A 22,556-nucleotide genomic window follows, 5' to 3' on the forward strand; every position below is an offset into this window, starting at 1 on the left:
CCAGAGTCTGGTAGATCTTTCCTGGGAAAAAAGTGATGTGTTTTACATGTCCGGCAGTAGCAAAAGCGGTTTGTTTAGAATGAATAGAAGAAGAAGTGGGTAGTTAGCATGAGCAGCGATAGCCACCATGGCTGAACAGACAAAGAAAAGAGCGCCACCTACAGAAACTCAAACTTCACCAACAGAGAAGCCAAGGAAAAAGATGTCACAGTACTGGACACACTGTTTGATTGACAGGTGATCTCTAGGATGTGCAGTGCAGAAACACCACAGCAGTGAGCGCTGAGCACCAAAGATGGAGATAAAAAATAAAATGTTTAAAAAAACAGATGACGATGATCATGATGATGAAGAGAATCACTGATGATGATGGTGATGACTGCTGTGCTGAGCTATGCTGTTGCATTTTCTAAATTGGGTACTTAGACACTCCAATTGACTCCAGAAGATGTTTCTGGCCAACCAGAGGCCTGTAATTATACACACTGATATGTTTTAGATGACGAGACTCGGGCACACACACACACACATACACACACACACACACACACACTGTCTGCCACACTAGACTTGGCAAGGTTTTCAAAGTGAGCGGCATCGGGGCCCCAGTGTGTGTATCTGTGTGTGTTTGCATGTGTGTGTGTGTATGTGTGTTCAAAGCCCGATTCCCGTCATCTAAAACATAATCCATGTATGTGTGTGGTGGGTCCACAGTGTTCCAGGAAGGAGTGTGTGTCTTTGTACGTGTGTGTGTGTGTGTGTGTGTGTGTGTGTGTGTGTGTGTGCGTGTTAACGAGACAGTGCTAATTAAAATCAGAACAGCTTCAGAGCGCAGCTATGTTCACCATCCAACGCATTACTGCATGTCATCACACGTGTGCATGTACACACACACACAGACACACACACACACACACACACACAAAATAAATCCAAAATGTTAAACACACAAACAAAAGCAAGCACAACCACACACAGAGACAACACAAAGGCACAGATAAACACACAAAACGGGATACATGCACAAATGTATTCCCACACACACACACACACACACACACACACACACACACACAGGCATCTCTGTGGTCTGTTGGAGTCAACAATGTTAAATTCCTCACGCCTCTCTCCCTCCCACAATCCTTTGTGTTTGCGAGGCTGTGACGTCAGTGACGCCCCTTGATTTTCTGACCCTCTCTGCTCCGCTGACTGTTCACTCAAACCCCTGCAGACTGTGGACTGCATGAGTCTTCAGCTTTCTTGATGTATTGTGTTTATTTATTTTTTTGTCTGACTTGTTTAAGTTGAGGCCGCAGTCATAAGCTTTCAGCTGTCTGATCTCTTATGCACAATGACACAGGAGAGGCGATGTTGGTGAATTAGTAATGTGAAGCTGTACTAGGCAAGACTTTTATGTAAAAATACACCTGTCTAATGCTGCGTTCACATCATATTGGAAGGAAGAAAGGGATGACATGTTGTCTCTACAACTTGCAAGCGTTCAAGTGTTTTACTCGTTGGAACGGTCACATCCAAAATCATTTGTATTTATGAATTAAAATCAACCATAAATAGTAATGTGAATACAGCTGACAATTTAGATTTTTACCTGGACGGCCGACATCGCTGCCACGGTTACCGCTTGTTTTGACACAGTTCCACAATTCATGACGCCAAGTGGGAGATTTTCATCATTCGGCAGCTCATCTTTACAGTAAATCCAATGCAACATGAATGCAGCATTAGCAGCCTGTATCACAAAGTGGGGATGCAGTAGAGAAGAGCGTCCCCCCCTAACTGAAGCGCCACAGATTCACCCTATTTGTCCAAATAATTATTATCTGGGTGTCAGGTGGTCACTGAAATCTTCACGGCCCACGGTGACAAATCAAAACTTAAGAGAAAAATATAAATTGTCTCTTAAACAGCAGAGAGCAAGTGCTTCCTCAAGAGAAAGCTGGAATCACCAGCGATGGCTGAACCTCTTCACCTCCTCCTCCACTAAGAAGAAGACATTTCAGTCTGAGGAGTGAGCAGTTTCGACACATTACATGATTTCTGGGCCGGCAACATCCAAAACTGCCCAATAGAGCTTTAAGCTTATTCTACCGTTGCACTTACTGCAAGTTACTCTGGATAAGAGCATCAGCTATATGCTTAACATGTATTCATCCTTTGTTACTAGGTATGTTCTTGTTTTTATGTGCAATGGATGAAAATCTAAAAAAAAAAGTCTTGGATTTGAATTCCACATACTGTTGTTTCTGCTCATTAATACAGCTGTAGCCACTGTGGGCTTGCACAACAAGTGTTTACCCCAGTGTAGTTTCCTCACTGGAGAGAAAATGACTCCTCACACAGGCATGAACACACACACACACATGCACACACACACAAACACACACACACACACACAAACACACATACATTAAGCTTAGCCCTTACGACAGTGCCCAGACACCTTTAATAAAACAATACGACCACATGGGCGGCACATTCCTTGAGGTGTGCGTTTATATGTACGTGTGTCTGTGTTTGTGTATGTGTGTGTGTGTGTGCGCGGGTGCGTATGTGCGTGCATGTGTGCATTCGTTCATCTTAATAACACTACAAAGACGGTCTAATGAAACCCACATGTCCGTGTGACTCAGACTTGATTCACTCACAGCAAATATGGAAGAAATGCCAAATATGCCAGAGAGAGGGCAAGCAAGAGAGACAGAAAGAGAGAGAGGGGAGAGAGACGGAAAGAAAGAGAGAGGGGAGAGAGACAGAAAGAGAGAGAGGGGGGAGAGATAGAAAGAGAGAGAGGAGAGACCAAAAGAGAGGGGAGAGAGACAGAAAGAGGAAGAGGGGAGAGACAGAAAGAGAGAGAGGGGAGAGACAGAAAGAGAGAGAGGAGAGAGACCAAAAGAGAGGGGAGAGAGACAGAAAGAGGAAGAGGGGAGAGACAGAGAGAGGGGAGAGACAGAAAGAGAGAGAGGAGAGAGACTGAAAGAGAGAGGGAGTGAAAGTGTATGTGAGAGAGAGAGAGAGAGAGTGAAAGAGAGGAAAAAGAGAGAGAAAGAGAGGGATACCAAACCAAGATGTCCACTACTGCGCCAAATGGTACAAAAACCTACTTGTTGATAAATGTTTTTTCAAACTTTTTTTTATCATTATTTGTGCAACCAAGACAGACTGCACACATTTTTGTACAATACAATCTTGGGATACAAAAAAACTTGATTGACAGGTATCATAAAAAAAAACCCTCATGTGTCTTACAGGTTTGGCATCATTGTACTTTTGTAGCACCAAAGTATGTAACCCAACTCTGTGTTTTCATTGGCTGTGAATGTAGATGAAATCTACCCAACTGACACACATCTGTAGCTGGCACATAAGGCATTATAGTCTGAGAAGCACACACACACACACACACACGCATGCATCATGGCAGGATCAGTAGGCACCTTGTCAGTGAGGTGGCATGTATGTATGTATATGAGTGTGTTTGTGTGTATGTGTGTGTGTGTGTGTGTGTGTGTAGACAGCTCTACATGGCCTTGTCAGCCAACAGCTCCTCAGCAGTGTGTCCAACACCTTGTAAAGAACAGACGCTCCTTCTGCCAACAGACACAGAGGGATTTTTTTTTTTGTGTTATATGTTCACTCACTATATGTTTATGTATATGTGACACTCTCCAAAGAGTGTCTACTGTCATGAAACTGGCTGTGACCTGACTGACAGTTTGAACACCAACAGCTGTGGAAGCAGATGTGATTTAATTAATAAATTCATTTAATTGAGTAATTTCATTCACTGTCATGTGCCCTGATGAAGGCACATAACCAAAACAACAAACCAAAACAACAAATAAATATTTCAAAGAGAGGAGTGTATCAGAAAGAGAATAACGAGAATATCCAGAGCTTTACGATGCAAAAAGAGAGAAGAATTTAACATAAAAGACAGCAGAAAAATGAAAAACATAGTCTGCAAAACATGTTTGTACAATCATTGCTTTAATCAAAAGAGAACAAAGTGCATTTTTTAGCATTTCCTTTGACTGTTCTGAGCCAATAATCTGCACCTGTTCTAGGTTTTGATTTGGAACTGGAATAAAGCTGTGTATTGCTTGCCAAGTAAAAAGATACCGTAAACCGAATGTACCGTAAACCAATCTCCCTTTGTGCTGTAAAGCAATAGGGCAGATTTCCCAAAAAATCCAACCCAGTGGCACACTGTGTAAAAAGCAATGTGAAGCCCAGTGGAGGCTGTCAGTCTTCTTTGTGATGGTCACATTTGTTTATGATAATTACACTAATGGCTGAAGATTAATGCGGTAATGATTCATTGATGTTAAAATGTGACACGTAGCACCTTTAATCACTACTAAATCCCTGGTCTGGATGGACAGATCTGGCGTAAATCGGCCTGATAATCCTCCTCGGCCTCACTGTAAGGAGCTGGGAAGAGCTGCACCAGTTTGTAGCAGGCCAGTGGAAACGCAGCCAAGGAGCGGCCAGTGACATCATCTCTAAGTGACCACATGAAAGCGGCCACCAGGCAGTGGGCGGCGTGGACTTCAGTAGCGCTCTGCACCACTTGACGCCTGTGGCCGTTTATTTAGCTTGGTCTCTCGCTGATACTAACTGGTGCCGGCGTTTATTTGCTCTGCCTCTCTCTGGTTCTTGATCTCTCTCTCTCTCTCTCTCTCTCTCTCTCTCGTTCTCTTTGGCTCTCTGTGTCTCACAGACTCGCTGGCTCATTTTCTCCATGTCTTGTACTACAGTATGCGTCTCTCTCAGACATTCTCTGTCTGATGCTCTGTCGCTCTCTCATTTGGTTATTTGTTCTGTCTGTGTGTTGCTAGCTATTACACGCTCTCTCTGCCCGTCTCTCCCTCTCTTTATCTTCTTTATCCCAGGCCCTCTCTTTCATTTTCCCTGTTATTTCATTTTCTGTCTCTCTTTCTCCATGTCTCTGTTTCTTGCTGTGTGTCTATCACTCTTTCATCCCCCCTCTCGTCCTGTCTTGCTCTCTCTGTCCTTGTTTCTCTCTCTTTCTTCCTCCCCCCACTCTCTTGGTCCCTGTCTGTCTCTCTGTCTCTCTCATGTTATCCCCCTCTCTGGTTTATTTCTCTTCTGTCAGTGTTGCTAACTGCAGCAGGCTGTTTATTGATGTTCTCTGGTGGAGACAAACTTTTCCACACATCAAACATCATTCTGCCCTGCTTTGCTCTCTCCTGCTGGCACTTTAACTTTGCTCTTCTCCATAACCTGTTCTTTCTCTCTCTTTCTTTCTTTTGAAATAGGACGATTTTATAAGACTCGTCAGGTTTCTTTGTCTCGCCCCCTTTTCTATCCCCTGTGTCTGTTTGTTTATCTGTCCTTCTGTCCGTCACGGGAGATATCTCAGACACTGATTGGATTTTGACAGAGGTCGCTACAGTTATGGGTGAAAACAAGATGACAAATTTGCTTATGATTGGCGTAGAAAGGGAATGTATCTTTCGTGGGGGAGGAGATGTTTGCCATTGCCTTGTTTTTCTCTATTTTGACAGTTTTGATCATTTGTACAAGTACTATTGTGTAAATGCAACATTAGAGATCAAGGAAAAACACTTCTATGGGATGTACTGTCCGACACCTGCATCTATTCAGAATTTGGTGCTGCAGAATTTTCCAAATGATTCCTCTCAACTCTGCAGCAGTAGTGCAGAAAGAAAGTAAACTACGGCGAATCCAGATCTGTAGCAGTTCCACTGTCTTATACTGAGAGGCTGCGGTGACTTAGTGGCCTTATAAAGTGAAGCTAGGAATTAGCGGGCAGGCGACTGCAGCCTATTGTCTTAGCTTTAAACAAAAACCTATCGCTGGAATGCTGAGAGTCATACACACACACACACACACACACACACTCACAAGGCCATGGGATTATACCACAAGCGTGATGCTGCACTTGTAAAAGTGACCAAAATTCAGGATGAACAAGTTTACAGAGAACAAAGTGTGCAACTGAGGTCTCTCTCTCTCTCTCTCTCTCTGTATTTCTCTCTCTTTACTCTCCATTTTTTTCACAGACATGGGCATACTCTCTCTCTCTCACACACACACTCTCACACACACACACACACACACACACACACACCTGAATGTATGTAGAGGATGTTTAAATACAGCAAGGAAGCATCTGACAACTGGTGCTGAGTTCACACTCCTGTCTGATTCCTGATGATGCTGAGACCAGCAAGCTGACACACACACACACACACACACACACACACAGGCGCACTACATGCAAACATAAGCACTCAGGTATAAATGCACAAGCACATGCACACGTAGCTCCTATGTGTGCAAACACACACGTTTGTGCATACACCCGCAAGTACACACACACACACACACACACACACACACACACACACACACACACACACATAGGTCTGACAGGGAATCAGATGTCTACGTAAACACTGCTGCCCTGCTTGGCTAGCGAATGTGTTAACCTGTCAAAATCAAGTTTGTGTGAAGGACAGGAGAAAAGAAAACAGAAGAAAGAAATGAGAGAAGAGAAGAGAAGAGGAAAGAGCAGAGAGGAGAGGAGAGGAGAGGAAAGGAAAGGAAAGGAAAGGAAAGGAAAGGAAAGGAAAGGAAAGGAAAGGAGAGGAGAGAATTTTTGAATGGTCTCATATTTCTTTGTTTGAACAGAGAAAAATGCACATTCCCTTCGCTTGTTTAGTTCACACTGGCACAAACAAAACGGCTGATATCTCTCTGTGTCTCTCTTTCACACACACACACACACACACACACACACACACACACACACACAGAGCAGCCAGTGACGTCTACACACATTTTCAGCCGTGAGAAGAATTTTCAACCCAAACAAGATAAACCCTCATGTTTGTAACTCCAGATTTGAACAACATACACAAACCGTCATGGCTTTTTAGCATCTTTAATTATCTTTCTTAGCCTAAAAATAACCGTCTCCCACTTGCAACTCTCCTCAGTTATCTTTTCATTTATTTCACTAACAAATATGAGCTAGGTTTTAGCCGTGGTAGTATGCCCTCATTTGCTAGGTGAAGATTCACCAGAGTTTGGGCGGATTCACTTATAATGCTCTCTGTAAAGGTCAAGATATAAATTAATTCAAATGACTCTAGATCCGGGCTCAAATAATGAAATTTGAAGACCAGTTTTGGATATGTGCCCCAAATAAAAGAATAAATATAAATTTAAATGTAGCAAATTTACTGGAACTATTTTAGAGTTCAAAAGTTGTAGCCCCAAATGTTGCATAATGAAGTCGTAAAGTCATGTTTCTGACTGACGTGTCTGTGTGTGTGTGTGTGTATGTGTGTGTGTGTGTGTGTGTGTGTGTGTGTGTGTGTGATGTATAAATATATCTCTACATGGTTTAAAGTGGGTTTGCGGAGCTCTGTATTTAGAGGAGGCCTGGTTAAAACTCCTCTCACCCCATTCATGTGGCTAATGCTCTTCCTCTCTCTCTCTCTCTACCTCTATCTATCTATCTATCTATCTATCTATCTATCTATCTATCTATCTGATGTAATTTTGTCTCTCTTTGTACAATTCTCTCCTGTCTAACTCTCTGACTGTCTCTCTCTTCCTTAGTATACTGTATGTCTCCTTGTCTCACTCTATCCCTGCCTGTCTCTCTAACACACACTCTCTGTGTATGTCCAAATCTCTCTCTCACACCCTTCTCTGCCTTTTCTTTCTCTCTATTCACTCTCTTTCTTTCTACCAGGCTGCAGAACACAATATTTACAGTGCTAGAAGCAGCTCTGACTGTATGTCAGTTGTGTTTGCGTGGGCTGCTGGCACTGTACATATTTGGTATACTCAGTTTTGTTGTTGTTGCATGTGTTTTATGTGTGTATATGTGTGGGAGTTGGTGAGCTTTTAAAGTTTTTTTTTCCCCTCTGCGTTATGTTTCATTAAAGAACATCAAAAGGAAAAGTCTTCTCTCCCTCCCACTGTCCGCTCACTGACTTAGTACGTACCTACAGTGTGGCCTTGTTTTCACTGTCTCAAAAAACTATTTTTTCTGCAATGATTGTGGGAAAAATGTATACTACTGAACCTAATCTGACACTAGAAGCAGTAAGTGTGTAGATCTACTGCTACAGATTTCACTATTCTAGGTTTCAATGGATCGATTTAGAGTCACATGGCTTTTCCACCCGATCACGAGACGTTTCTGCAAGGACGGAAGGAAATATTACTGCTGAATATGTATATATATATATTCACTAATCTAACTTTTAAATCAGTTGCAACACATGTGCGTGCCCGGCCTTTGTGAGTGTATATGTGACGATGTGTTTGTATGACAGAAAGAGACGGATGAGGAGAGAGAGAAAGAGCGACAGAACTGGTTTGTGTTTGTTTGTGTCTCTCCATGGTTGTGCGTGAGACGCCGTGTATATCTGTGTTGTTTCTGTTACTATGTGTGTGTGTGTGTGTGTGCATGTGTGTGTGTGACAGGGAGAAAGCGAGAGAGACAAAGAGTGTTTGTGTGTCACTCTGTGGGTGTGTGTGTGTGTGTGACTCTGATTACGCCAGAGCAATAATAACAGTTTAGGTTCATTTGTAACAATCAGACTTTACTTAAACAGTATAAATCACAGGACTAACTTCTGACACACACACAAATGCGCACACACATAAACTTGTAGGCCCAAACACAGCATGCATGACTCTCTAGACACCTACATATGTCTGTCCATGTGTGTGTGTGTGTGTGTGTGCAGTCAGAGAGACATTAGCCAGTTCCAGCCATGCAGTAAAGTCTGCAGCCATAATAATCGTCAACAATGAAAGCATAGTAGCTATGTAGACCTCACACAAAGTTATACATTTATATATACACACACACTCACACATACACACACACACACACACACACACACACACACACACCAATATCTATGAGAACAATTCCATTGACTAGCATTCATTCACTAAACCCTAAGATTCATCACATACACACACATCACACTATCCAAAACATATAGTGTAGTTTTTGGTCCCACACAACATTATCAGTTTACAAAGACACACACACACACATACACACACACACACACACAGTGGTTTTGGCAGTATTTGGCCCCACACCGGGCCGAAGCATCGATTTATACTGACTGTAGGCCCACATGTCACCTTACAGTAAATAACCTGGAAACACCGTTTCCCAGAATTCAGGAGGAGATTGAAGACAGACACCCTCAGATGACATCACCATAACTCTACAGCAGCAGTTATACTGTAGCTCGGGTTTCAGCTGCTAAAACACTCGGAGAGATTTATTTTGAAACAAGATAGCCACCATTTGAAAAAATTGATACCTACTGTTACAATATGATTGATAGCAAACAATTAAAGTGAACCATGGTATATTTAACAACAGTGGGTAACATCAGTCCTTGAATGGCAGAATAACAGTTTTACAGACTAAACTCATTCTAACTATCATACCATACACCGATTTGACAATTCATGCCAAAGAAAAATGACAACATCAACATCAAAATCAACATCTGATTACTTTTACTTCCTGCAAAACATCTTTATGTCCTGGAATAAAATCTTTAGTGGTGACTTCATCGTGTAGCAGGAGACGTACATAAAAAATTCAACCAATGAAACCATCACAGATTTTTTAACAATCCCGCCCCTACGACCCCTCCCATCGAATAAAACTGTATTTCTCTCCCTAACTGATGTCCCATTGGTTTACACTTTTGAATGATTGTGTTATGTCCCACCCCACTATCCTGTTTCAACAGGGAATACATCACATTAAGGAAGCAAGATGCTCCCAGAATGCGGTTTAATTGTGACTTTAAAGAGTTATCATGAGCAAGCAGGCAGGGGTTTATTCTCTTGCTCAAGGACACTTCAGCAGGATGCATGGCTGTTGAAGTGGCCTTTCAGAAACGGGACGGTCTCCCTAACCACCAAGTCTCCCTGCTGCCCTGCTGAATCCATGTGAAAGTTTAAAAAATGATTTTAAATAATGAGGCTTACTATGAAGAAAACGCAACTCTGACTCAGGAGTGAAATCTTTGTTGAGGAAAAATTACGACTTTTTCAGCAGCTTGAACACATGAATATGATTATGAGGAACATTACATTTGTTTAGCGGTTTAACTCTGTCATTGATGGAGTGTAGTGTGTTGGAATCCAATGGGATTTTACTACTGCCTCCCCACCCCTACACACACACACACACACACACACACACACACACACACACACAGAGGCTCGCAGCCAGTTGCCAGGTTTTTAAAGCATCCTTTAGGAAAAATAAAGCATCTCAAATCAGAGCCAGATCATTAGTCTAGTCTGTAAGAGGAAAAAAAAAAAAAACCTGGTCGACAATCAACAAAAGCTTCTATTCTCCTAAAGCTCCTATACACAGAGGGTATCTACTGCCCTATTTTCTCCTCCGTCCTCCCCTCCCGTCCTCCTCTCCTCTCCCATTTCCCCTTTTATTCTGTCTTTTCCTCCCCTCTCCCTCCTCCTCCCCTCTCTTCTCCTGTCTTCACCTGTCATCCAGGCTCGTTTTCTCTCCTCTCCTCCCAATCCCATACTCCCATTCCCCTCATTCCTATCCCATTCATCTCCTCCTCTCTTCTCTCCTCCTCCTCCTCCTCCTCCTCCTCCTCCTCCTCCAGCTTTCCAGGGAGCCAAGTCTGTTTTTGATTAGCGTTCTCATGTAAACCTAAATTGTGATTAAACAAACACTGTGTGAGTGCATTTGGCCCCGGATCAAGTTTTCCCTGTCTCTTAAATGTGTACAGGCACACACAGACACACACACACACACATACAGACAAACACACACTTGCCAAGACAGAGAGACATATATATACGTAGACATATACAAACAGATGCAAGACATATACAAACATACAAGCAAATACGCACACACACATACACACAGATACACACATTAGTAATCAGCGAAATATGTACACACATTTGGCAGGCATGGGGGACCATGTATATGCATACATACAAAAACACACACACACACACACACATATCTAGACATCTACATCCATACACACACACATTAAAACACACACTCACTCACAAGCATGCACGCACACACGCACCCTCAAGCACAAACACACATACACACAGATACATACACACTCCTACACACACACACACACACACATACACACACATACACATACACACCCCTGTGGCCCGTTAGAGTAAATGGGTCAAGGGGAAAGTCGGTGAGTTTTAACAGAACTGAATGTGAGCTAGCAGCTACGCGGCTACTTCCCCCATCCAACCCACCTTTATTTGGGAGGTTAAATTACTACCACATGCAGCCTCTGTGCTATTTCAGTGCACACATATAAAAATTCTTTGCCATATATATAAAAAAAAAAAAAAAAAAAAAATCTACGGGCCCCCAGCCTCCCACCAGCGTTTCATAGGTTCTGGCCCCGCGGCGGGCTAGCTAGTTGGCTAGCTGCTAAAGTAGGCAGCTGAAAGGGAAAGGTGTTGCAGCCGTGAACTTTAAGACTGCCTGGCTGGTGAAATCCCCCCACGAAGAAACGAGCTGGCTTGTTTTATTCACACATCCACACAAACATGCACACACACACACACACACACACACAAACTTCAAGACCTTTGGCTGCTGGATCGCTCTCGCTGCAAGAAAACACAGACTTAATGCATTTTTATTCACAAATTATGCTGAACAAAGTGCACAAGCATAGGTACACAAGCTTGTGTATACACATAAGTTACAAGAGATCAAAAACATGAATGTAGACACACACACACACACACACACACAGAACAAAACTTGGAGAACATTCAGAGAGAGAGAGAGGGAAAAAAGAAAGTCATTTAAACTAAATGCCAGGTTATTAGGCAAAGTTGCCAAGTTTAAAAATAAAAACAACAAAATGTTATTCATATGTTACTGCTGTAAGCAGAACCGGGAGCAGTGAGGTTACAACAGTTTGTGTGTGTGTGTTTTTGTGTATGTTTGTGCATGTGTGCCTAGGAGCATGTCTCAATTGGTGTGTGTGTGTGTGTGTGTGTGTGTTTGTGTTTGTATGTGTGAGAGATAGAGAGAGGGAGAGAGAAAGATAGAGTGAAACAAAGAAAGAGAGGTCACAAAAAGAGAGAGCTGATAAAGAGAGTGAGAAAAAGCAGTGAGAGGTAAAGGGAGGTTACAAATAGGAAGACGAAGAGAAAGTGAGAGATCTGCCACTGTGTACTCTCTCTCTCTCTCTCTCTCTCTCTCTCTCTCTCTCTCTCTCTCTCTCTCTCTCTCTCTCTCTCTCTCTCTCTCTCTCTCTCTCTCTCTCTCTCTCTCTCTCTCTCTCTCTCTCTCTCTCTCTCTCTCTCTCTCTCTCTCTCTCTCTCTCAGTCTTACATTCTTGGCTGGTTTCACAGACAGGGATTATGTCTATGAGCTAAATCCTTTTCTTTTCAATGGACAGAAAGAGAAGAGAAGCCCATTCAGGTTTATATGGAGGCTTAACCCAACACCTTTAAATCAAGACTCATGTCTCTCAAACAGCCCCTCTCTCCCTCTCTCTCTCATTCACTTTAAATCAAAAACACTATATATACCACTTCTGGAAACATTTGACTGCCTTGAAATTCATCTGTCAGTATTTAATAATAAAAAAAAGGAAGAAAGAAAAAGTCAATCCCATCCTGAAAAGCTTGAGCAAAGATTGTAAGATGATGATTTACTGAAGCAGCATTAGGTTATGTGCTTTACTTTCATTTCAGCAATCATTTTGTGAGAGTGGGAGACATCTTTGTTTTTGCAAATGGAAGATAATTCATTTTGGATAATTCATTTTGGCATTAAAGTTCTCTTGGTCTCTCCAAATCTCTCTAGTTATCCCATTATCATTTGTGCAAACTGATAGAGTGAGAGTGGTTTTCTCTCTCTCTCCTTCTCTCTCTCGGTTTTCAGTATCTCTGTAGTGTGTATTTATCTAAATATGTCTTGGACTAAATCACACTGCCGTCTGGGCTGTGGGAAACACACACACACACACACACACACACACACACACAAGCCGCTAAGAGCAGCCTTATTTTAGAAGAGCTCTGGTCCTCTAAAACTCTTCCTTTCCCTGAATGCTATCAGTGTAGGCCCTGTGGTGCAACTCCGTCCCAGAGCCTATGGGCCTCCTGGTGCAGCTGCATGCCACAACCTACACTGCAACAAATGGGAAATTCTCTCAACCCAGTGGCACGTTTTCCCTTGTTTTAGGAAAAAATTATGTCAAGTAAGATTTTAAGACTAAGTGCCAGACTGATATACTTGTTAGACACGAACGTACAGTGTATTGCAGTGCATGGGCCTTGTGGTGCAGCTGCATACCATGGTTTGTACTTCTGAGTCATGTTTAATTATTAGGAAGTTCTGTAGTGGGTGTGTGGTTAGTATAAAGTCTGCCACGCACCAACACACACACACACACAAACACACACACACACACACGCACACATTCGCACGCACCCACACACGCAGACCTACAATTCTCCGTCCAGCGCCTGTGGTGTTAAATCAACGGGAGAGGTGGCGTGAGAGCGAGATGTTGTGTGTGTGTGTGTGTGTGTGTGGTTGAGAGTTATTTGTTTCTCGCCAGCACCCAGTGGCGTGAAAACCAAACAGAGGGCCTGGAGCCTAGTGACAAGAAAACAATCTTAGATTCCTGACAGCAATACAAACATCAAAGCTGTTTACTCTGTGTGTGTGTGTGTGTGTGTGTGTGTGTGTGTGTGCGTGTGTGTGTGTGAGAAAGATAGAGAAAAAGAGAAAGGGACAGTGAGGGAGTGCAAGAATGAGCAGGTGAATGAGTGAAAGAGAGCAAGAGAGACGGAAAACGTGAGTTCAGACAGTTTACGTTTGCCCCTAGCCCTTCCAGATCATCCCCACCAATCGGCTTTGAGGCCACGTCTGCTGCAGCCAATCACGAGCCGCGCAGAGTACACCCACTTCCTGTAACACTAGCCGTAGCATTCCAGCAGTCGCCTCTAAATGGACAATTAGCCAAGATTAAAGGCTGCCTCCTCGTCTTTCTCCATTAACTTAATTAGGAGGAAAAGGCATCTCAAATGACCCCCTGCTCCCTTTACCCTTTCCTCCTCTCCCTTTCCAACTCTTATTTAACCAGCCAGCTTCTATTTACAGTAACAACCTGGGGGAGGGAGGGCTACATACGCACTTCCACATCTGGGAGCTGCACCGAGGCATTTGGAGGTTAAGTGCCTTGCTCAAGGGTGACCTAATGGGGCTGAAAGGAGGCGAAGAGCATGACACATTAACATCCAGTCATCAGTCCAGGGATTCAAACTGGCAACCTTCCAGGTCCCAGTTCTTCTACCATTAGAGCTTTTCCTCCCTCTACTTATCCATCATTCCTCCCTTCTGTTTTAACCGTTTTCCCCAATAGAATCTTTTTGTCCATCCACTCCTCCTTTTTCTGCCTTCCTCATTCCAGCCCCCAACGGCACTTTTACATTTCAGGCATTGATGCTTTTATCCAGAATAACTTCTATGAGGTAGGTATAAAGCATCTTGCTCAAAGACTCTTTGATGGGACCTAAACTCCCAAACTCACCTCTTCTGTTAGGCCTCCACACGCCTTCTTAGGCCAAAACTCCACTAGACTGAATGTTTGGCTGTGGGTGTCCTGCTGTGATGCGTTTTATGGGGCACAGTGAGGGCAGGAGAACACACAACAGCAGTAGAAAAGAACGGGATAAAAGTTATACTAAAAACGTTTACAAGCTTCACTCCACTGGAGGACATCATCGAACAGAAATCTGCTGGCTTGATCTTAGGTTACTTAATATGTTTTTTTTAGTGCTAACATTAGCTTTTTTATTGAAAAATGAGGATTGTACACAATATATCCAATCAGACATTACAAGTTGGTTATGGTAAATTTGAGTAGTTTTCACTGTTTTATATTAAACATGAACTTTGAATGATTCAGTATAAAATTATATGTGGTGTAATCAATCAATAAAGTTGTTTTTGAAGCAAGGAATGGATTTCACACATTTGCATTTCCTGAGTAGATTCAGAATGTTTCTATCTATTCTAACGATTTAACCTCATGCTCAAAATAAGCTATTAGTCTAGAATCTCTACAATTAAGAGATACAATGTAACCAGTTTTTACATACAGAAAATGACAAGGTCTGTCCATAAATTGCATAAGGTCAAATCTGTAAAATAGATGAGGAAAGGTTTCAGCATCTTTACAACAAAAGGAGCAGTTTTTGTCACTGTCCATAAATACTGAAACGTACTCCTTAGAGGGTTTACAGTACATGTCCCAAATCACCTCCTACATTACCTAACGCTCAGCATCCGAGGCCCCGCTGGAGCTACAGTCGTGAAGGAAGAGGGGAAACATCTCTCAAGTCTGACATTACTCTCCTCTTTCTCCGCCTCTCGCCCCTCTCTCCTCTCATGCAAACCAATCAAATGTAACCTGAGCTGCTTTAATGGAGGGGAATGTTGCTGCTTCATGAGTATCACTGACAGAAAACCAACGCTGGTTCAAACGCACAGACGGTGCATTAGGGGCCCTGCGCACAACACACACACACACACACAACACACACATAAAAAAACATGCACAAACACACAGAAACGCTCAGAGGAGAAAGTGAAGATAATAAGATGGGGCCTCAGTCGGGGTCAGTGTTATTAGACAGTAGCTTAACAGGCCTCTAGTCATTTAAACCTCCCAGATAAATTGTAATGTTCATTGTTGCACAGAAAAAATAAAAATTTTACCAGCCCGCTAACCAATGGCTTGTATCTTTCCGTCTGAGCCACCATGAACATTTCAAAGTTCATTTAATTTCACACAAATGTATTCTGCTCAAAGCTCGAGCTGTGTGTGTGTGTGTGTGTGTGTGTGTGTGTGTGTGTGTGTGTGTGTGATACCACAGTCTCTGCAAACTGTGGGGGAGTCGACCACAGACTGCACACACTGAAACCCACAGACTCCAGCCCTCCATCCATCTATCTCACCGTCCGATGACTATCTCTCTCCCTCTTTTCTCTTCCTTTCCCCCCCTACCAAGCACCTAGCAGGCCGCAGACTCCGCTCGCTCCATCCATCTCATCCGTCTCTCCCTCCATCTCCCTTCATCCTCCACCAGCATCCTTTCATCCAACCCCCCAAATGACCTCCTCCATACCTATCGCCCATCCGTCTTAGTCAACCGGTCACAAGCCGCAGCTCTTGCTCAATCCGAACGGCGCGATTTCCCAGCGAGAAACAAAGCCGACCTCTCCGTTACTCCGCTGCGTCCCAGCAGGATCCAAGAGTCTTGGGTAAAAACTATTATCTAGCCATATACCTCTCGCCCTCACCTCCCACCCAAACCCTCCGAACCCCTGCCTATTTTCCCTTAATGCTAGTCCAGCTCCTTCCCTCTCCGCCCCTCTCCAAACCTCAGACCACAGGGTTTTAATAGGAGGGTTAAGAGGTAATTCCTATCACACTGCCATTATTTAATATCTAACCGAGGCTGACAGGGAGAAAGGTTACGAACCCAAACCAGAAACCCACCGGCAAACCTCCCTCTCTCCTCCTCCTTACCCCCCTGCTGCTATTCTCTCTCTCTCTCTCCCTCCGTCCCTCTCCCTAAACGTTTTCTCCATCACCCTTTCTCCCCTGTCATTCTCTCCTCTCTCTTTTCTCCCCCCCCCTCTCGTTCTCTATGTCTCTCTCTCTCTCTCCTTCCCTCTACACAGTATTCATTACCGCCGCTTCCTTCAGACGCGGCAAAACACAGCGTGGATGGGATAAAAAGGACCGAAAAATGGGAGAGAAAAACGAGGAAAGCGGAAAGAAGAAAAAAAAAGAGGAGGAGGAAACTCCAGACACTGTAATTTAGATTGTGCTGATGGCGAAGCAGGGATATAAAGAACATGAGATTTATAATGTTAAGTTTGGACCGGGTTCACCCTTTCCACTCTTTTACCAAGTTGTCTGAGAGCTCTATAGGGATTCCTATTAGACCGGTGATAAATAAGAGCTATCGAGACCAATTAGGGGTTTTATAGAACAGTAAGCCAAGTGATGGAGGAAATGAGACTGTCAGTCATAGAGACAGAGGGAGAGAGAGAAAGAGAGAGGAAGAGAGAGAGAGAGAAAGAATAAAAGAAGGATGGGGAAGAGATAAAGAGGGAGAGGATGGGAGATAAAGAAACAAAAACAGAGTAAGCGTGTGTGTGTGTATGTCTGCGTGTGTCCACACACACGGTGGATTGATGCTCGGATGGGGATTTTGACTGTGTGTGATCTCTGAAGCCACAGTTGACGTAAATGACAATTTGCTTTCAGCCATAACAGTCTAGCTTGCTGTCTTCAGCAATATATCACACATCACCACAAATAGAAGGAACACACTATCAGTCTCTTCCGGGTTTTAAAGAGGGGTTTCTGGTGTTTTTCAGTTTCTTCCCCACTGAAAAGACTTAATCTCTCTGTGGCTTTTCTGCAAACACAAGAGATCATGTTGAGAAAGCTCTATGGAATATACAAATCAATTTATTATTATTATTATCATTATTATTATTTACTCAGAACAGCTTTTTCCAGTCCATTTCAAAATAAAAGTTCTCCAACTGCATGACAGTGATGTCTGTGAATGAGCAGACTTCACAATTAAAGTCCTAATACAGTTAGAAGCGATAGAGCAGACATTATTCAGGTAAGTGTTACTTATGCGTTATAGACGGAGCACACTGTACAGGCCATCCTCTGATCCATTTCAAAATAAAAGTTCTCAAACTGAATTGAACATATTCTGTCTGTGAGCATATTTTGAAAAAATTATAGTCCTCTGAAACTGAAATGTATTCTATGTTTCTGAAACACCCCATTTCAAATTTCGAATAAAAGTCCTCGAAGAGTTGTCGTTTAATGTTTGTTGGTCTAATGTGCTTGCTGGCTATCTGGAACATCCAATAATTCAGAAATGTCAAAAACACAAAGAGAACATGACCATATTTTTTAAACAGAGAAAGTTACACTCGCTTCCAAGGCGTTCTGCCTCATGGAAACATTATAAAAGAGCGAGAACTGAGAGGTTTAAAGTCCCACCGCTGCTATTTCTGTCCCGCAGCCCAGCAACACACACACACACGCATGCACGCAAGCATGCACGCATACACACACACACACACACACATATATATATACAGTATATGCATATACTGTAAGCATGCATGTGCACACACACATACAAGCTCAAGAATGCACACAACATTGATTGCAGACACATACAGTCTAAAGCGAGCATGCACCCACGCGCACACACACACACACACACACACACACACATACACACATACACACACTCATACACACTCACAGTCTACCTCCAGTTCCACTTGCAGGCAGCCCAATGTAAACAGCAGTAAAGTTTAGAAGGTGTTTCAACCTTCAACCCAACCTGACAGAGACTCTCTGAGGACAAGACAAATAGAAAACCTGACTAGAGAGAGAGAGAGAGAGAGAGAGAGAGAGAGAGAGAGAGAAGGAGGGGAGAAAATAGAGACAGGGTGGGTACGCCTATGGGACTGCAAAAGAGAAAGAAACAGAGAGACAGAGAGAGAGGGATTGTATGTCTGTGGGAGTTTGACAAGAAAGAGAGGGAGAGAGTATGTTTATGTGACTGCAAGAAAGAGAGAGAAAAAAGGGAGAGAATGGGAGAGAGAGAGAGATAGAAAAAGAGGGAGAGAGGGAGGCTTCACTGCATCAGTATGACCTGCCCTTACACTCTGAATACTCTGGGAAAACTCCATATTCCCGCATAAAAATTCCTCACCGTTCCAAGGAAAACATTCACTCCAGGCACACCTTGCCTCTTCAAGACACATACGCACACACTTTTCACACACACACACACACACACTTTTTTCACCTCTCGACAGGAGCACAGAGCGGCGCTGTGTCACCTGGCACGGGAGTTGAACCCGCAACCCGAATAAAAGTTCAGACATCGCACCGCGGCCCGTGTTTTCACATGGATCGCGTAACACATCAGAGGAGAGAGGAAAGAGCAGAGGGAGTGACAGAGGGAGAGTCGGAGAGAGCTGCGCGAGGTGAGGGAAGGAGAGAAGAGGGATGAGGGGGGGATGAAGTGAAAGAGAGGCGTACTCACAGTCGTCCTAGTTTGGGGTTGGACTGGAAGAGAAGCTCTGGGAGAAACTGGAGTTTGTTCCTGTTCAGACGACTGGAGAGAGACGGAGGGAGAGAGAGAAAGGGAAAAACTGTTATAGAAAAAGTAAAATTGTGTGATATCGTACATACAATTCAATGCAATTCAGAAACACAGACAGACACAGAGAAGCATCAACATGAACAGAAAAAGGCAGACAGACTGACACACACACACACACACACACACATCAATCACTGAGATTCATGCTTCTAAGGTGATTCAGCCATCTTTGACCAGCCAACTGCGTCACCTCGTAGGTCAACGGTTCACAGTTCAAAGGCCAAACTCATGGGAAAGTCTGTCTGGTTTCCTGTGATCATGACCCACAGGTTATCATGCTGTGTTTTGTGTGTGTGTGTAAGTTCTAGGTTATCATGTTGTAAGCTCTCTAAAGCCAGTTATCACTGACATCCCCTCCTGTGTTTTGACCGGCTGACCTGACAGAGAAAGGAGAAAAGGATTTGGGTTTTGGTTTTGTGGAGTCTGTATGGTACAAGCGTTATCAGAAGACAGAAGACTTCCACTCAGTCATCTCCTCTGAAACATGCACCTATAGGAGAACTGATTAGTTAACATTTTCCCCCTCCAAATCCCTTCATTGACACTATTCTGAGTGTATTTTCCGTACATTTCGGTGACTTTCTGAATCCATTTTGTCTCTTTTTTGACTTTAGGGCCTCTGAGCAGCTAGGCTATATAGTCTCTTGAACTGACTCTATGATAAGATACACTTGTAGCTGAGTTTCTACTGAACAAGATTATATTAGCATTAAGGGGGTAAGTGCCAATTTCATTGTGTACCAAAATTGCAACAATGGGCTCAATCTTTTCTGTCATATGTTTGTCCTGACCAAGTTAAGGTGAAAGCTTTTTCTTCGTTTATTTACTTGGGTGGAGTAAATAAAGTCAGTTCAACTTCAAAATTATTAATAGAAAATGCAAGTAATTTGCCCAAGAATTCAAACTCAATTTACTATTATCATTCGTAAGACTGACAGGCCATTCCTCCTGAATTATGAATCTGTCTCATTAGTAAGTATTTCTCCACAAATATGAAATGACAACCTTTTCATGGCCAATGTTTTCCAATATCTGTCTTTTAAAATACACTTCCTTGTTTGAATAGGTTGAACTGAACATGAATTCAACACAGCGCCAATTATTTACGAAGGAGTGTCAGAGAAAAAGCAGGGGAAGATGGAGAGAGTGACAGGATGGTGAGATGTGTGTGTGCATGTGTATGTGTGAGAGAGAGAAAGAGAAAGTAAGAGATGAAGGGTGTGTGTGTGCATGTGGGAGAGTGAGTCTGTGTGCAGAAGCAGGGTGGGGACGGCTAAAACAGAGATTGATGAGGAAAGCGTGAGGAGAGGGAGTGTAGGTCTTATCAAGCTACCAAAGCCTTCGGCTGAGAAACGAGGCGTGGAGAGGAAAAGGAGGGCGGAGGGTCGCGGGGTCACCGAGTCTAATCTGTGTTGGAGAAGACACAGACACCAACCTTTTAACCCCTGTGATAATGATAACAAGACCCCGACTTTCACTCCTGTACGCACCGATGGAAAGAAAGAGCTTCATCCCAAAATTAGATATCCACCATTTGAAATAATTGACCCCTACTCTTAGAAAATGACAGCTGGTATGGAAGTAAAGCACATGATGGGCTACTATTACAGTTATGAGTCATCTTGAGACCTTTGCTTACAAAATAGTTATGGTTTTTAGGGCAGAATCCTTTGTGTGTTTTCAAATAATGACTGATGAGTTTAAAGTTGCGTTTTTTTTTTTGCCAAAATAGATATATAACGTTTTTGGAAAGAAAGCCATGAGATATTACCAACCCGCAAGTCTGTGGGTAGTGTATTTTTCATATGTGGAAAATGATCCTTATTAGTCAGAATTAAAATGGAGTCCAGTAGAAATGGTTTGGAGATGGAAGCGAATTAGTCTCACTGGGCTAGTATCTCAAAATCCAGAAGCTTTAACACTGCCTGGGTAAGAAAAAATAAAGGAAAATCACTTAATTCTGTGCTGGATCAGCATTATACACATATTCTCTAATGCTTCATTTGAGCTATAGAATGTCTTTATAGACTTATATTCCAATCTGAAATGGTACGTGAGCACTATTCTGTCACCAATGAAAAGTGGATTGGGTTGAAAAAATCTCCTTCTAATTTCCATAATACCCATCCACAGAAGCTAATAATGTGTTGCCCAAATTTTAGGACATTAGGAGCAAATCCTCATATTTTGTCATTTCAGGCCATCATTGCTTCCTTGTTTTGTTTCTTTTGATGTCTTGAGGTGAATTGCCCAAAGACATGAATTTATTATTCACATGTTGTCAACAATCAACTCCCTTGCCCCAAGGAGCCGATCACATAGCGTTGTGTTTTTCACATTGTGACTCCACAAATCACACTAACTCAGCACCGTGACCTCTCACCCCTGACCTTTAACCCTGACAGACACAACATCAGACAACCTGTCAACTAAGCATTTTAAAAAGCATGTAAATATCAGTTGAGTAAAAAATAAAATCTGCATCGTCATTATTACCATCAGTATCCTGACTGTGATGACCATTATCATCACTACAGTTGGCAAAAATCAGCCTGTTAATGGTAAGTTTAAACAATAAAGGTGTTTCTAAAATGGATTAACCTCATGTTCGCAGTGATGTTTTCTATAGGAATTGAGATGTTTGTGTCATAAAATACTGGGTTGAAAGCTTTATTAATACAGTGGCTATACAAAGAAATGTTTGTGTCTAATATTTTCTCAAATGCTCAGTAGAAACAGAGAAATTCCTCTTACAGTATGTTGATTCCTTTGTAAATGATAGACAACTGTTATCCTTACATCGTAAAGATAACAGTATATTTTACTTTGTCATCTTTGACATCTTCAAACACTCAGCACCCTAATACCCAGACTTAACCTAGAGACCTAAAGACACATACAACAATAAAATATTTTTTTTATAAGCATGAGGATTGTCTCTTGTAAATGTCTTAGTCAGTGCCATCTCTAGTTTTGACACACAACTAGCTCGGCCCTCTAACCTCTTCCCCCTTACCCATAACCTTTGACCCTTACTGACACACCGCATTAAAGAGCCTTTTAACATTAAAGCAGTCCATCGCCTGTCACTTTCCCCTATCGGATGTGTGATCTCCATTTAGGAGACAAGATAGGCTACACATGTTGCTGCCACTCAGCTTCCCTGAGGCTTTCATCCAGTGTCAGAGGAGTCTGTTGTCACTTTG

At 42.7% G+C, this 22,556-nt stretch overlaps 1 protein-coding gene across 1 annotated transcript in view; it reads right to left on the reverse strand.

Annotated features, from left to right (window-relative positions):
• slit3 (slit homolog 3 (Drosophila)) overlaps positions 1 to 22,556 on the reverse strand; it is a 268,893-nt gene that overhangs the window by 219,141 nt on the left and 27,196 nt on the right. Inside the window, exon 4 of the mRNA XM_078289056.1 lies at positions 19,231 to 19,302. Coding sequence (XP_078145182.1) covers positions 19,231 to 19,302 — 72 coding nt within the window. The remainder of the gene's footprint in view (positions 1 to 19,230; positions 19,303 to 22,556) is intronic.

This window comes from Centroberyx gerrardi, chromosome 16 (genome assembly GCF_048128805.1).
Source record: "Centroberyx gerrardi isolate f3 chromosome 16, fCenGer3.hap1.cur.20231027, whole genome shotgun sequence".
In the NCBI taxonomy this organism is placed as follows: domain Eukaryota; kingdom Metazoa; phylum Chordata; class Actinopteri; order Beryciformes; family Berycidae; genus Centroberyx; species Centroberyx gerrardi.